The sequence below is a fragment of the Balaenoptera musculus genome, chromosome 15 (genome assembly GCF_009873245.2).
Source record: "Balaenoptera musculus isolate JJ_BM4_2016_0621 chromosome 15, mBalMus1.pri.v3, whole genome shotgun sequence".
Taxonomy (NCBI): Eukaryota; Metazoa; Chordata; class Mammalia; order Artiodactyla; family Balaenopteridae; genus Balaenoptera; species Balaenoptera musculus.
Window position 1 is genome coordinate 67,353,794 of NC_045799.1, and position 16,561 is coordinate 67,370,354.

At 53.8% G+C, this 16,561-nt stretch overlaps 1 protein-coding gene across 1 annotated transcript in view; it reads left to right on the plus strand.

The window, feature by feature from the left end:
• SCNN1B (sodium channel epithelial 1 subunit beta) overlaps positions 1–16,239 on the plus strand; it is a 76,373-nt gene extending 60,134 nt beyond the window's left edge. The window contains exons 5-13 of the mRNA XM_036827039.1: positions 5,951–6,054; positions 7,860–8,023; positions 8,335–8,442; positions 10,925–11,042; positions 12,108–12,183; positions 12,277–12,334; positions 13,026–13,087; positions 14,370–14,445; positions 14,718–16,239. Coding sequence (XP_036682934.1) covers positions 5,951–6,054; positions 7,860–8,023; positions 8,335–8,442; positions 10,925–11,042; positions 12,108–12,183; positions 12,277–12,334; positions 13,026–13,087; positions 14,370–14,445; positions 14,718–15,098 — 1,147 coding nt within the window. The 3' untranslated portion in view covers positions 15,099–16,239. The remainder of the gene's footprint in view (positions 1–5,950; positions 6,055–7,859; positions 8,024–8,334; positions 8,443–10,924; positions 11,043–12,107; positions 12,184–12,276; positions 12,335–13,025; positions 13,088–14,369; positions 14,446–14,717) is intronic.
• Positions 16,240–16,561: the final 322 nt, after the last annotated feature.

Here is a 16,561-nt window from a genome sequence, read left to right on the forward strand (position 1 = left end):
ACATCACCATAGTAATTTATCAAAACTAAGCAACCGACATGGGCACATCATTATTAAATAAACCTAACACTTTATTCGGATTTTGTCAGTTTTTCCTGGTGACCTTTTCCTGTTCAAGATTCCATCCAAGAGACCCCTGTCGGTTGCTGTCGGTTGTCACATCTCCTTTGTCCATTCTGGCAGTGACACTTTCTCAGACTTCCTTGTTCTGGATGATTGTGACAGTTTCAGAGTACTGGTTGGGTGTTTTATAGAAAGCCCTTGATTTGGGTTTACACAGATAAGATGGATTTGGGGGAAGAAGACCACAGAGGTGAGGGGGCTCCTCATCACATAGTGTGTGGGGTACATGTTAGCCACTCGACACCACTGTGATGTTGGCCTTCCTCCCTTGGTTCAGGTGCTGTGTGCTGGGCTTCTCCGCTCTAACGTAACCACTTTTCCCTGCCTGTGCTCTGTATCGTGGAAGCACGTCTCTGAGTTCAGCCTGTACTCTGGGGGGTGGAGGTGACGGCACGGGGAGACAGACTAAACTCCACTTCTCCTGGAGAGGGGAACATAACACTATTTGGAATTCTTCTGTAAGGAAGATTTATGTCTTCTCCATTTGTTTATTTATTCAGTCTCTTAATTTATACCGATAGGCACTCATGTATATTTGGGTTGTAATCCAATACCACACTATTTATTTTCTTACTCAAAATTTTCCATCTTTGGCCACTGAGAGCTCCTTCAGTTGGCTCCTATGTCTCTTTGACATGTTCCCGTCCCTTTATTTATTTTTTAAGTACTTCCTTACTTTCTGGCACAACAAGATGCCCCAGTCCTAGAATCAGCCAGTTCTCTGAGGAGCTCCAGTCCTTTTACTGGAGAATGGTATTTAGAAACCAAGATCTAGGCATCTGTAAGTGTTACTGTTGTTGTTATTATTGCTTCAGGGATTGACCAGCTAGTTTCTGCCCTTCCCCAAACCCTACTACACAGTGCCACTGTTGTTATACTGCTTCCTGCTAGGATGCTCTGTTTCCCAGTCTTTTCTGGAGGCTTGCTGGTCTCCGTCTATCCGCCTAGCCTCTGTTCCAGGGAAGGTTTTTGGAGGGAAACGCCTAGCTCTGGAGCAGGAGGTAGCCAATGCTGGGAGCAGCGTCTCCAGGTAAAGAACATTATCAACAAGCAAATAGTTGGCAAGACTGAGAGTGCAACCCAGGACAGGAGGGGATCTGGCCGTGCCCTGAGCCGCCTCCTGCTCCTGAGCTCTAGATGACCAAGACAGCTCCTTAGGCACACCGTATCCCCACAGCCCTGGGGTGGGGTCTCTCCTTCCAGAGCAGGGCCTGGCTGCAGCTGGTTTGCGCTGCTCCGTTCCTTCCCTGTGGCCACAGCCCTGATCCCACACAGGACGGAGACTCTGTAGTGCCCGCCCAAAGCTGTTTCTTCCCTCTGGGACTTCGCGTGTGTCGTGCCCCCTGCCTGGGCTGCCCTTTCTCCTCCCCACCCCCCAGGCTCGGCTACCTCTTACTCATCCTTAAAGTCTCAGCTCAGGCCTCACCTCCTCCACGAAACCTTCCCTGACCCACTCCCTACCCCGACACCCACTCTTCCAGGCTTATCTCTGTTGATACTCTTACCACATATTATAACTTATCCAACAAATATTTACTGAGTGTCTACCGAGTGCCAGGCTCTGAGGATGGGGGGTGAATTTGTTCAGTATTTCAGTGTGCTTGGCTTCCAACCCTCACGTCAGTCCCTTTGGGTGGGCGCTGTTGTTACCCCAATGTTACAGGTGGAGAAACGAGACACGGAGAGGTGAAGTAACTTCCCCCAAGCTCACCAGCTAGTAAGTGGCAGAGCCAGAATTCAAATTCAGGCAGGCTGGCTCCCAGGCCTGAGCTCTTAGCCTTTAAATTCTTTCTCCCTGCAAACAGACAGCTGCCCTCCCTGGGATTATGGTCTAAAGCAAGAGGCAGCTGATAAGCAAGCAGTTAAAGAAGATGAGTTCAGCTTCTGATGCATGCCAGCAGGGGAGTAAGCAGGTGGAAATGGTCAAGTAACTGGGAAGTGACTTTGTGTAGGGAGGTCAGGGGACGGCTCCGAGCAGATGAAACCTGAAGGATGAGGAGAAACCAGCAATTTCTCCTCAGAAATTGCTGCTCAGAGAATATCCCAGGCCCAAGGAGCAGCGGGCCTTGAATTTGGAAACATCTTGGAGTGTCTCTGGAGTATAATGAACAAGGGGGGAGAAAGCCCGGTAGGGCGTTTGCATTTTATTCTGTGAGCAGCAAGGAGCTTCTGGAAGGTTCTAGCAGGGGCGTGCCGTGGGCTGATTCACAATTTGAACACTCGCCCTGACCACTGTGCAGGAGGAAGACTGTGAGGGAGCAGGAGTGGAGGCAGAGGCTCCAGCAGGAACTGGGGTAGGAGATGCCGGCGGCCTGGACCAGGGTGGGAGCCTTAGAGGTGGAGGAAGGCAGGTAGGCCAGAGATGCACTTTGGAAGGAGAGAATTGCCATGACGCTGCTCCGTGGTGTCCCCCACGCTGTGAGCTTCGAGGGTAGGACTGTCTTGCCAGCCTCAGTGTCCCCAACTCAGTGCGCGCCTCAATAAATGTTGGGTGAAGAAATGCACTTTCTTCCTGATTTCCCTTTCACCGTGGGGGACACCGGAGCTCAGAGGTTGAGGAAGCAGCTCCCATGTGTCAGGCAGGGTCAGCTCCCAGATCGGATTTCACTGCCTGCCCTGGACCCGCCTCATTCTGCTGGCACAGACGGTGAGACAAAAGACAGAGGAAATGGTTTCCTAATCTGAACACAGGGACAAAGAGCAGCTGACCTCATGGGGTTATTTTGATAATTAAAAGAGAAATCTTCAGCACGGGCCTGGCCCGTGAAAGTTGCTCAGTAAAAGTAGTGGAACAGAAAGCTTAGAAAGTACTGCATTTCAGGTGATATTTCTGCAGTACTTGATGCACTGAGCCCCATTCCTTCCTGCTTTTTAATAAAATAACAAAAACAGTATAAAAACATCCAAAGACATTTTAAATGCTATTTGCTATGAAGACTTGAGAACATACACATAGATAGAACAGGGTGTGATGAACTCACATGGACCTACCACCCAGATCCAACAAGCGTGATTCACATCCTGTCCTGTGCTGTTTTTAAAGCAAATCCCAGACATCATATTCTTTCATCTATATAGTATTCAGAATGTATCTTAAAAGAGAAGACTTTTTTTAACAGAAGCACAATATCGTTATCCTACCTGAAAAAGAGATGAACAGTGATTCCTCAATACCATCAACTATCCAGTCGTGTTCACACTCGTCAATGTCGTACTTTTTTGTTTACTTGTTTGAATCAGGATCCAATTAAAGTCCACACGTTGTGATTGTAACCAAGTCTTTGAAGTTTATTTTAATCTATAGGTTACCCCATTTACCCTCTCTCACAATTTCTTTGTTGAAGGAACTGGAGTCTGGATTTTGCATATTGACTTTTTGTAGTGTCTTTGAACTTGTTCCTCTGTCTCCAGTATTTGCTATAAATGGTAGAGACAGATGCTCGATCCTGTTCAAGGCTGGGTTTTGTTGTTTTTTTGTTTATTGGCAAGGCCACTTCCTGGACAGCCTGTGCTCTTCCATCAGGACACCCAGCATCCGTCACTACTGATGCACATTGCTCAAAATCCCAAAAATCAGGGGTACAAAATGATGATCCTCTAATTGTATCACTCCCTCTTCAATTATTAGCTGGATGAAACCAGAACTCTTTTTTTTTTTTTTAATTTATTTATTATTTATTTATTATTTATTTTTGGCTGTGTTGGGTCTTCGTTTCTGTGCGAGGGCTTTCTCCAGTTGCGGAGAGCCGGGGCCACTCTTCATCGCGGTGTGCGGGCCTCTCACTATCGCGGCCTCTCTTGTTGCGGAGCACAGGCTCCAGACGCTCAGGCTCAGTAGTTGTGGCTCACGGGCCCAGTTGCTCCGCGGCATGTGGGATCTTCCTAGACCAGGGCTCGAACCCGTGTCCCCTGCATTGGCAGGCAGATTCTCAACCACTGAGCCACCAGGGAAGCCCGAAACCAGAACTCTTAACAGCTATTTTACAAGGACAAAAAAAAAGTCAGATGAAGGGAGCCATAGATTAAGAGATTTAAAAGGCATATCAACCAATCACATGTCAACGTCATTTGGATCCCAGTTTAAACAAATAAATTGTAAAACCAGAATTGACCTCTGTGAGACAATATAAATTGAATGTTTAATAATATTAAGGAATTTTTGTTAGTTATGTTTAGCATGGTTTTTTAAGAGTTCTTGTAGAGATACATATAGAAATGTTTACAAATAAAACTATGATGTCTGAGATTTTCTTCAAAATAATATGGGAGGGAGAGTGGGGGCAGGTAGAGATGAAACATGACTGGCCGTAGGGGATTTTTGGTTTTGTTTTTGTTTTTGTTTTTTTTATATTTATTTTTATTTTTGGCTGTGTTGGGTCTTCGTTGCTGCGTGCGGGCTTTCTCTAGTTGCGGCGAGCTGGCTTCTCATTGCGGTGGCTTCTCTTGTTCCGGAGCACGGGCTCTAGGTGCGTGGGCTTCAGTAGTTGTGGCACGTGGGCTCAGTAGTTGTGGCTCGTGGGATCTAGAGCACAGGCTCAGTAGTTGTGGCACACGGGCTTAGTTGCTCCGTGGCATATGGGCTCTTCCCGGACCAGGGCTCTAACCCGTGTCCCCTGCATTGACAGGTGGATTCTTAACCACTGCACCACCAGGGAAGTCCCGTAGGGGGTTGTTGAAGCTGGTGGTGGGCTTCATTCTCTCAACTTTTTACGTTTGAGAAGTTCCATATCAAAAAAAAATTAACCAAATTTTCTGAAACTACATTATACTGTCGCTTCTTCCCTGAGCATCTTTATGCAAACATTTTGTGTTGTTGCTGAATTATTTCCTTAGGAAACATTCTCGTGACATAAGATAGGATCCTGGATAGGGCTCTTCACACCTCGTTGTGAAGTTCTCTCTTTCCTGGCCTCTGCTTGCACCCTCTCCTGATTCACAACCCTCCATCTCCGTCTACTTTCCTCTTTACCTGAGCTCCCGAGGTTCCCCGACAAGCCCACCTGTCTGGATTCTGCCAGCTCCTTGGAGCAAACACTGCCTGGAGCTGCCCTCTCACTCTTATGATCTGCATTAGTTTCCTGTGGCCGCTGTAACAAATGACCACAAACTGGGTGGTTTAAAACAACGGAAATTTATTCTTTCACAGAGAAGGCTAGAAGTCGGCAGTCACGGTGTCAGCAGGACCAGGCTCTCTCCAGAGGCTGCAGGGGAGAATCCTTTCCTGCCCCTTCTAGCGTCTGGTGGGCCCAGGTGTTCCTTGACTTCTGTCTGTGTAACTCCAATCTCTGCCTCCATCTTCACGTGGCCTTCTCCTCTGTATCTGTGTCTCCTCTTCTGTCTCTTTAAGGACACTCGTGGTTGGATTTAGGGCCCACGTGGATAAAAGAGGCTGATCTCATCTCAATATCCTGAATTATGTCCGCAAAGACCCCTTCTCCAAATAAGATCACACTCCCAGGTCCCTGGGGTTAGGACGTGGACATCTCTTTTTGGGGGCCACCATTTAAATGACCACATGACTTACAAGACCTTGTAGATGAGACAGATGAAAACATCAAATAAGCTTCTTTTTCATCACTCATGGCTAAGCCAGAGAGCCTAGTTCCATCCTTCCTCACCCTTCTTTCCCAAGGGAGTCTGGGAATCTCCTCTCTGGTGGGTGCATGGGTGCAGGTAAAGGGACAGAATGACCTGTCGCTCACCGCTCCCTTCCTAAGCCTCTCTGAGCAGTAATCTACCAGCTCCCCTCTGCCACGAGCCCTGGGCAGGGGGGGCATCAGCTGGGGTGGGGTGGGCCCTGCTCTCCAGCTGATGGTGTTTCTTTCAGGAACTTCACACCCATCTTCCACCCGGATTATGGCAACTGTTACATCTTCAACTGGGGCATGAGGGAGAAGGCCCTCCCTTCAGCCAACCCCGGAGCTGAGTTTGGTAAGTCTTGGTTTGTCCTGGAGCCAGGGCCATGAGGATTTAAATCCTATCATGTGGAGCTGACAGACCAAATTACCATCGGCCATTGAGGGGCAGGACCGAGGTTAGACGGAGGCCGGCACGCGGAGGGGCAGGCTCTACTGTGTGCACGGGGGCTGGGCCAGGTGCCTTCTCAGCCGTCCCCCCACCCAACGCTCATAAACCCCTGGGGTAGCGACTGGTGTGCCCATTTTGCTGATGAGCAAAGCGAGGTAGCGGTAAGCTTAGTGGTCGAGAGCACAGGCTTCTGTGACCGGGTGGAATCCCAGCTCCACCATTTATCCCCGGGTGATGCTGAGCTGAGACTTAACTTCTGGAAGCCCTTGTTTCCCCATATCGTACAGAGCAGAGCATATATATAGTATAGAACTCATCGAATCATCCTGGCCTAAGGCAGGTAGACCTCTGAGCACAGAGCAAGCAGCCTTGTCTCTAAGCCTGGCAAGTAGCAAATGCTCAATAAATGCAGATATTCTGAGAAGTTGTAAATAATTTGCCCACACTCACATAGTTAGCCTGGGGCAGAGCCCTTACTCTCAGCCTTGTTTCTGTGCAGTTCTTGAGAGACAGAGAGCAGGTGAAGTAGTAAACAGAAGGGAGGAAGAGGAAGTGGTTGATGGAAGAGGCTGCTCGTTTTGGGAGAAAGGCTGGCGGACTCAGCGTGTGCACCAGGCCTTGGGGAGCAAATCCTTCCTCCCCGCTCAGGTTCTGCCCTCCCCAGCCATCAGAGGGCAGGTGTCATTCAGCAACTGTCAGGGCTGCTGGTCAATAGGGGTGTGGGTGGGCTGCCTACCCTTCACCACCCCTGTGCCCCTGAAGACATTGGGTATCACAGAGGTGCTGGTCAACTCAGTCTATAGGAGAAGATGATTAAGATCAAGGAGCCTGGCTGCCTGTTTAGAAGCCCAGCAACCCTCCACTTCCTCACTGAGTGACCTATGACAACATCCCTTCTCCTCTATGAGCCTCAGTTTCCTCATCTGTAAAATGGGGACGATAATTGTACCTAACTCATACAAAAAAAGCACCAGTGGGATCATGTAAATAAAGCCCTTAGCCCAGCACTCAGCATGTAGCAAGTGCTCAATAAATGCTAGCCTTCTTGTCCTAACCACCTAGCCCGGTCCCATGGTGCATAAAATAATGGGTCTGGTCTCTACCTTCAAGAAGGCAACAGTGGAGTGGGGCAGGAAGACAGATAATAAAAGAAGAATCTCAAGAGTGAGAGAGGTACTTGGAAGGAAAGTTCCAGGGCTAGGAGAGCATATCACAGAGATCCTGAGACCCAGTCTAGGTAGTCAGGGAAGGCTTCTGAAGGAAGTGACACTTGGGCTGAGATCTGAAGGAAGAGCAAGAGTTTCTAGGTGAAAGGTGAGTCTGGAGACAGCATTCCAGAGAGAAGGGAGAGCGTTACGAAGTCCCAGCAGCAGGAAGGAGCACGGCAGCAAAGGGAAGTGAGTGGAGAGAATGAGGACCTGTGTGATTGGAGGTAGGACCGCCTGTGCTGTGGCCCTAGGTCTACCTGCCCTGTGGAAGAGAGATCATGGGGGGTGGTACAGGGGGCAGAAGGAGCCCAGAGAGGAGACCATGGTCGCTCGGACTCGAATGGGGGCCTTAGAGAAGGCAAGCAGTCTGAATTTTCGTAAAGTAGAGCCAGCTTCCTGCACAGACCCTTGGCTGGAGGGGACTTGGACCAGTGGGTGGTGGGTGTCCCTTCAGCCTTGGGGAGCGAGCTCAGGCAGCCCTCGGCCCCATCTTCCCCTCAGGCCTGAAGCTGATCCTGGACATGGGCCAGGAAGACTACGTGCCCTTCCTCACGTCCACAGCCGGTGCCCGGCTGATGCTTCACGAGCAGATGTCATACCCCTTCATCAAAGAAGAGGGCATCTTCGCCATGTCGGGGATGGAGACTTCCATCGGGGTGCTGGTGGTATGGCTGCAGCCCAAGGGCACCCCACCTGCCCAGCGCCCACCTCCCAGGGCCTGAGGGTAGGAGATCCGGGCCTCCCCAAGCCCTGGACCTCCTCACCATCCACTCCTGCCTCACCTTCTGGCTGGAACCCCACTGGGCGGCCACGCTCTGGGGGAAGATGAGTGCCCCCCAACCCCTGGCGCCTGCTGGGGCATTGGCCCTCTATCCCCTCTCAACATCCCCTAGACCTGCATGCTAGATGGGAGGGAGGAACAGAGGGGGCTTCCTAGGGGTGACCAGGGGCCCCCCACAAACAACCTCTCACACAGGACAGGCTGGAGCGCAAGGGCGAGCCTTACAGCCAGTGCACCATGAACGGCTCCGACGTCCCCATCCGAAACCTCTACAGCGACTACAACACGACCTACTCCATCCAGGTGGGAAGTTGGTGCAGCCTCATGACCCTGGGGCCCCGTCCACGTCTACCTAGCCTGAGGCCTGAGGTCTCTGGGAAAGCTAATCCCAGCAAGGCTGACTCTGCTGGATCTTTGGGACCACAGGGTGCCCTGGGGGCTAGGAGCCAGTCTAATCCTGGTTCTCACCAGGGCCCAGGGCTGGCCGCTTCTCCACCCTGCTTTGTAGGTGTGCCCTTGGGGTCTTGCTCTGGGGTCTCCCAAGAAGAAGCCTTGTGTGTGTTAAGGGTTTACGTGAATTACATCATCATTTGATCCTTTCAATACCCCTACGAGGCAATAATATACTAACAATAATTACTAATTATTGTTAACGTATTATGCTATTAATAGCATTTATTATATATGCTATTTATTATAAGTATTAATATACTAATAACAGCAGGCTTCTGGTATGCTAGGCAGGCACTGTTCCACGTGCTTCACATATATATATTAAATCATTTAATCCTCACAACAACCCTAAGATGTAGATACTACTATTAGGAATGAGGAAATTGGGGTTTACAGACCCCAGTCCAAATGCCTCATTGATGTACCTGAGAAGTCCCTCTTTGTATCTGGCCTCAATCCCCCTTGCTGCAGCTGGGGGCTTCCCCCTTATGCTGATCTCCAAGGTCAGCCCAGGAGGCCTGGCCTCTGACCTGGCCCCAGTGGAGAGGACACACTGAATCTGCAAAAGTGACCACTTGCTGACATTTTTTCTCCCAGCCCAGTCTGCCTTGGTGGATAAGGAAACTGAGGCATAACAAGGGCCAGGGCAGAGCAGTGCCTGGCTCCGTGTCTGAGGGCCCCAAGCAAGGTGTGGTTTTCCCGTTTGCCTTAGTCAGGGGACTCCACTCTCCCCCCTGCCCGCCTGCCCGCCCACTCCATCCAGCTGACCCCAGGCACCCCGCACTCTGGCCCTCCTGTCTAGAGGGGCTTCTGCCTGCGATGGAGAGCTCAGGGAACCTTCCAAGCCTCTGGAGGGACAGATGGACAGACAAGACAGCACAGGGAGGTGGGGAACACGGAGGAGGAGGCCAGAGGCATCAGGCCCCAGCCCTGGAGACCTCATTCCAGAAAAACCTCAGTTCTTGCTTCGTCCAGTGCAGTCACCACTCTGGCCGGAGACCTTGGCAAAGCCCCAGGCCCTGGTCAGGTGCTCGGCCCGCCCAGGCCCCGCCCTAGCCCAGCCTCAGCTGGGCCCTGGAGAGGACTCCCACCTTCCAGGTGAGACAGTGAGGTCTGGGCGAGTGTGAGACACTTGGCCAAAGTCACTTGGCTCCCTTCTGACCCCACTGCCCCTGACCTCGCCCCAGACCCGCTCCTCCCGGCTGTGCCATTTCATCTGCCGCCTCCCCCCCGGCCACTTCCTCCCGCAGGGAGCCCACGGGTTTGCCAGGGAGAGCAGAGGAGAGGATGCGTTAGCCTGGGAAGCAGCAGGCAGGAGAGCGGAGAAGAAGCTGTGGGCTCCTTGGCCAGGGTGGGAGCAGGGAGTCCTCCAGAGGCAGCACTTGGGAACCTGGGCAGCGAGAGACGTGAGGGATGGCTGCTTCCGATCGCTGAGCGCCCCCTGGCAAGCCGACCTGCCCGCCTGAGCCGACGGGAGCGACAGGAGTACACTGGGGCTCGGAGGCTAAGGGCTGGCCCGGGACACATAGCTCGTTTCTGAGTGGAATGACCTGAAAACCCAGTATGAGTAGATTCATCTCATCCAGCCCGGGGCCGGGGCGGGGGGAGGGGAGGGCTGAGTCCACTCTCCCCCTCCCCCATCCCCAGCCAGGGGACATTCCGTAGAAGGTCACTTCCTCTTCCATCCACTCCGAGCCGCTCACATCACACTTCTCGCCTTCCCTGAGTGTTTCTCCCCAGGAAGAAGGAGCACAGGGCAAGCCTGCCTGTCTTTCCTTCTGGGTCCTTCCATGTAAAGGGCTCAGAAGCCTGCTGGCAGCCTTGTGACAAGAGCTATCTAAGAGTTAGCTTTTTTTTTTTTTTTTTGGCCACACGCAGATCTTAGTTCGCTGACCAGGGATCAAACCCGTGCCCCCTGCAGTAGAAGCACAGCGTCCTAACCACTGGACCGCCAGGGAAGTCCCTAAGAGTCAGCTTTAGTGTTGGAACAAGCTACCCCTCCCCATGTCCTCCGTGGGGCCCCAACTCTGAAAGGTGGCAGGAGCCATCCTCAGAGAGCTGGCGTCTGGCCTGAGTCCCTCTGTGGGGGCCAGGGACAGGGGAGGACCGCCACGCCCCAACTTGGCGGCAGCTCAGCCACCGCTTCTGCGTGGGAGGGGCCCCTCCCCCGGCTCCCCCAGCCCCCTTGGCCTGGGCAGCAAGCTCTCCGGGCCCCCTTCCCCTGGGGCTGGGGTGAGGACATCACAGCAAGCTCTCCAGGCCCCCTTCCCCCGGGGCTGGGGTGGGGACATCACCGTCAAGTCTGCATTCTCTGCTCCTCCTCCACCCGCAGGCCTGTATTCGCTCTTGCTTCCAAGACCACATGATCCATAACTGCAGCTGTGGCCACTACCTGTACCCGCTGCCCCGCGGAGAGAAATACTGCAACAACCAGGAGTTCCCAGACTGGGGTGAGTGGGGAGCTCCCGCCAGCTGGGCCACTGCCCCCGAAGGCCCTGACCACAAGGGAGGTCGGAGCTCCACGCCCTCAGTCCCCGTCCTCTCGGACCACAGCCCCTCTCGCCGCTCCCCCTACTCTTCGACTCCATTAAGTGTACACTTGAAACATGTATGTTCGGGAGAGGATTTGTCCTTGAGACCTGAAGCCACAGGAGGAGGAGTCCCTGCTGGGCTCACACTGAGCTGGGATCCAGGCTTGGAGTCCAAACACCGATGGATGTTGTCAGCAGCGAAGAGCATCCCACCACCTCTTTTTTTTTTTAACCTTTTATTTATTTATTTTATTTTTTGGCTGCATCAGGTCTTAGTTGCAGCACACGGGATCTTTCGTTGCAGCATGTGGGCTCTTCGTTGCGTCGCGCGGGCTTCTCTCTAGCTGTGGCGCGCGGGTTTTCTCTTCTCTAGTTGTGGCACGTGGGCTCCAGAATGCATGGGCTCTGTAGTTTGTGGCACACGGGCTCTCTAGTTGAGGCACACGGGCTCAGTAGTTGTGGCCCGTGGGCTTAGTTGCCCCGTGGCAAGTAGGATCTTAGTTCCCTGACCAGCGATCAAACCCGCATCCCCTGCATTGGAAGGCAGATTCTTTACCACTGGACCACCAGGGAAGTCCCCTACCACCTCTTAAAACTAACAAAATGTGTGGACAAGAGGGGAAAACTTTACCCCTTCCAACCACCCATCCCTTCCCACATGACCCCATCACCCTGGCCCACCGGCCAGGATCAGGGGTGACAAGTGGAGGGAAAGCTGCTCTGATGCTGCTGAGCTGGGGCTGGGGTGTCTGGGGAGAGGATCCCCCAGGCCAGGCTGCGGTGCAATGGCTGGCGACAGGGCGGGTTGGGGGTGGACGTAGGTGATTCTCCATGACCAGGGGAGTTCGGATTGAGATAACTCCCCCCACTCAACCTAACCACAGGCCTTAGGTGGCCCAGGGCCAGGAGGGCAGAGGGCAGCCAGAGGCTCAAAGCACAAAACCCCGCTCAAAGTCTCTCTCCCCCACCCCTACCACCGCTCAGCCTATTGCTACTCAGCCCTGCGCATGAGCCTGGCGCAGAGGGAGACCTGCATCGATGTCTGTAAGGAGTCCTGCAAGTGAGTCCTGCCTGGAGGCTCGGGTGGGCGGCGGGGCGGGCTGTGGATGGCGGGGCGGGCGGGGACAGTGACAGGCTGCCTTCTCTCTTCCAGTGACACTCAGTACAAGATGACCATCTCCATGGCCGTCTGGCCTTCTGAGGCCTCTGAGGTGAGTCAGGGGGGCGGCCAAGCTCCTGGCTGCCCATCTCTGGATGGGAGGCAGGTCTGGGCAGAGGTCTGCAGGCTGTTTGGAACTTTAAAGAGGGGGTTCCTCCCTCCTTCCCCTCCCTCCCCGCTTACTTCCACCCATGTCCCCCTAACACTATGCTGGGGACACGGCAGTAAGTGAGACACACAGTCCTTTGACCTTACGGAGCGTACTTTCTACCTGGAGAGACAGACAATATACAGAAATAAGATCATTTCAAATGGCTGTGTAGGGTAGACCAGATGATGAGAGGGTAACTGGGGGAAAAGGCCTTAGACAGGGTAGTCAGGGAAGACCTCCCTAAAAAGGTGACATTTGAGTTAAAACTGGAGGATGGGGCTGAGCCAGGCTGGGCAGGTCTGGAGAGGATCTGGGCAGAGGGAACAGCAGGTGCAAGCGCCAGAGGTGGGGAAGAGCTGGCACAGAGAGGCCGGGCCTGTGGGGGAGAGCCTAGAGACCCGGGTGCGTTCTCCCCAGAACAGCAGCCACAGCGTGCACCGCCACCCTCCCCTTCCTCCCTGTGCCAACACATGGTCCCCGGGGGCTTCAAGAAGATACAGGGCTGTGGTCTGCCTCCACAGGTAGCAGGGCCCGTGATTGGGAGGGGATGCTGCAAGGCACCGTTGTTTTCAGCTGCCTTTTTGGGTTCCAGGACTGGATTTTCCATGTGTTGTCTCAGGAGCGGGACCAAAGCACCAATATCACCTTGAACAGGTGAGCACAGAGTCTGGACAGGCCAGGGAAGGCAGAAAAGAGGAGGAACCAGAGCCTCAGGGGAGGGGCTTGGGCATAGAGCAGCTACTCAGACACCTTCTCACGCTGGTCAGATTCAGAAGCAAGCCTAGAGGAGGAGCACTGGGGCTGAGAGAGAGGCCAGCCAGGGGCGGGGGTGGGGGGCTCAGAGCCTACCGCTTCCTAAAGGACAGCGTGTTCTTCCACCTGTCACCTGTTCATCCAGCCATCCACCCCTCCAGTCCTTCATCCTTGTACCCATCCACCCATCCACCCACCTGTCCATCATCCATCCTTCCAGTCTTCTACCCACCCATCTCTCCACTCACACATCCATCCATCCCTCCATCCCTCCATTGTCCATCCTTCCATTCTTCCACTCATCCATCCACCCACCTGTCCATCATCCATCCTTCCAGTCTTCTACCCATCCATCTCTCCACTCACACATCCATCCATCCATCCATCCCTCCATTGTCCATCCTTCCATTCTTCCACTCATCCATCCACCCACCCACCCTCCATCCATTCAACCATTGTTCCATCCATTCAACATAAACATGCATTGAGCACAAGAAAGACAGAAGGTTCAGTCTATCAGGAAGTTCGAGTCTAGAGGACAGAGGTATGCGAACAGGGCTTATGATGATGGGAGCATGCCCAGGACCCCTCCTGTGGGAATCCCAGCAGGGAAGGAGGCTCCTTCTTCCTGAGAGATAAGGGAGGTCTGTATAGGTAGGTGACACTTGAGCTAATCCTCCAAGAAGGAGTAGTAACGGTTCAGACAAATAAGAGGAGGCAGCAATGTCCCGGCAGAAGCCTGGAGGTGTGAGAGAGCATCACCTTTCTGAGGACCATCCGGTGTAAGGGAGAAGCCCACTCGGCCACCCTGCCCTGCCTCAGGTCCCCTGACAGAGAGCCAAGGCTGAGGACTCTGTCAAGCCTACTGTACATGGGCTGGGAGCGGGAGGGGGGAGCCCAGAGCTGATCCTCAGGACTGTCTCAGGCCCCAGGGTCCTTTGGAGAGCTGGTTCAGAAAGGGGCACACAGGATGGGTGCTGGGCAGTGGTGCCTTTTGTGGCCCCAAGGCCTAGAGGGGCACTTCCTGGCTCTTGTTTGGACCTCACCACTCCTGAGAGTGGCATGTGAGAAGCTCGAGCCAGAGGAGGGCTGGGGGGCCCTTGCTGCCTTTCGTGTGTGTGTGTGTGTGTGTGTGTGTGTGTCTTGGGGAGGGGGCACCAGCTCCCTTTGCTGCCTCCTGCAGGAAGGGAATTATCAAGCTCAACATCTACTTCCAAGAATACAACTATCGCACCATTGAGGAGTCAGCAGCCAATAACGTGAGTTTGGGGCCTCCTGGCACCTCAGCCCTGCCTGCAGTCCCTCCACCTGGCACCCTGAGAGGGGGGAGGGTCCTGAGCCCAACAGAGGAATGAGGAAGGTCCCTGAAGCAGTGTCAAATTACTTCCCTGGGCTGAGCCGGTCACCCTTTCCCCCTTCCCGGCCAACAACTCACCTCACAGGAACCCGTGAGGCTGGGCTTGAGGCAGGAATCTGTGGCCCGACCAGCCCCCCTTCCCCGGCCAGGCCCTCAGTCTCCTGCTCCCCACAGATCGTCTGGCTGCTCTCAAATCTGGGAGGACAGTTTGGCTTCTGGATGGGCGGCTCGGTGCTGTGCCTCATCGAGTTCGGGGAGATCATCATCGACTTCGTGTGGATCACCATCATCAGGCTGGTGGCCCTCGCCAAGAGCCTGCGGCAGAGGCGGGCCCAGGCCTGCTACGATGGCCCGCCGCCCACCGTGGCTGAGCTGGTGGAGGCCCACACCAACTTTGGCTTCCAGCCTGACACGGCCACACACGGCCCCGATGCTGGGCCCCACCCCCATGAGCAGACCCCGCCCATCCCAGGCACCCCACCCCCCAACTACGACTCCTTGCGTCTGCAGCCACTGGACGTCATCGAGTCTGACAATGAGGGCGATGCCATCTAGACCCTGCCCATCCCGGGCAGCCCAGGAATTCGGACCTGAGCCGTGGAGACCGTTGCCCAAGGCCGCATTTTATGATGCCCTCTCCACAGGCCCGGGACAGTAGGTGGCCAAGGCCAGAGTCCAGGTCCCTCTACAGAGAGCCAGCAGCTCCTGGCCAGTCCCAGGCCGAGGGCTCCGTGGAGTAACGGTGCTGGTACGGACGTGGGAATTGTGTTCCTGCCCGCACCCTCCAAGCTGACCCAATCCTTGGCCTGGGATGCCCCCAGCCAGGCTCCAAGACCCGAAGCATCTTCCCCTGGAGGCAGGCCACTTCCCTCCCAGGGCCGCTCACCGTCTGCCCCAGAGATGAACAGGCAGCACGCTTGTGACCTTGTGAATGGGTTTAGTGAGGGCAGCTTTGGTGGACAGCAGGCGTCAGAGGCCCTGCCAGGTGGCACATGTTTTGTTCTGGAAAATAAAAGTAGAAAACACGGAGTCTAGCTTTGTTCTTTGTCCGGGCAGCCAGAGCGCCCTGATGCATCTCTGGGGGTGGAAGGGCGTCCATAACAACTTGAGAGCAGAGGCCTGGCCAGAGAAAGGTCCAAGCTGGTGGTTTTTAAAGTTTCTTTCAAGTTGTCCCTGCCTGAAACAGTGGCTTTATGCCTTTTTCAGTGTCGTCCAACTTGTTTCTTTGGGTTGCAAGAATCAAGAGAGAGAGAAAGAGAGGTAAGATGGGAGAAATACTCAAAACTGGCTTAAGCAAAAGCATCTCCAGCAGCTCAAGTGATGTCTGTTCTCTCTGCCTTCCCAGGCAGGCTGTCCTTACTTGACAGCAGCAAAGGGCCATCTGCAACTCCAAACTCAGCTAGGACAGAGCACCTCTTTCCCAGCTGTCACAGCAAGTTCCCAGGCAGACTCTCACTGGTCACTGAGTGGGTCACATGCCTGTCTCTGAGCCAATCAGTGTGCCCAACTGGCAGGCTGCTGGGATTGGTCAGACCCTGCCCATACCTGAGGCCAGTTGGCCCCCAGCAGAATCACATGGTCTGAGGGTGGTGGGGACATGGCTCTTAGGGGTGCTGGATAAAATATAGGCCACCAAGTTAAACTGGAACTTTAGATAAACAGCAAATTAATTTTTTAGTAGACGTACATCCATGTAATATTGGGGGCATATTAATAAATCATTCACTGTTTTTCTGAAATTCAAATTTAACTGAGCTTCCTGTATTTTTAATTGCTAAATATGGCAACCCTAATGGCTTCCCAAAGAGAGATCAGGGAGCTGTTATCAAAGAAGAATGTGGTCTGGCAGCTGCAGACGGTTGACCACTGCAGGGCCCTGCTGTCACCTGCTGGCCCTGGTGGTGAAGGAGCTCTCGCTTCAGACCCTGGGACCAGGGCATCCCAGCCCTGCTGGTCTAGAACACCTGGGTCCTCCCATTAAGTGCCCACGATGGCACCTGTGGAGGAAGGAGGTGTCA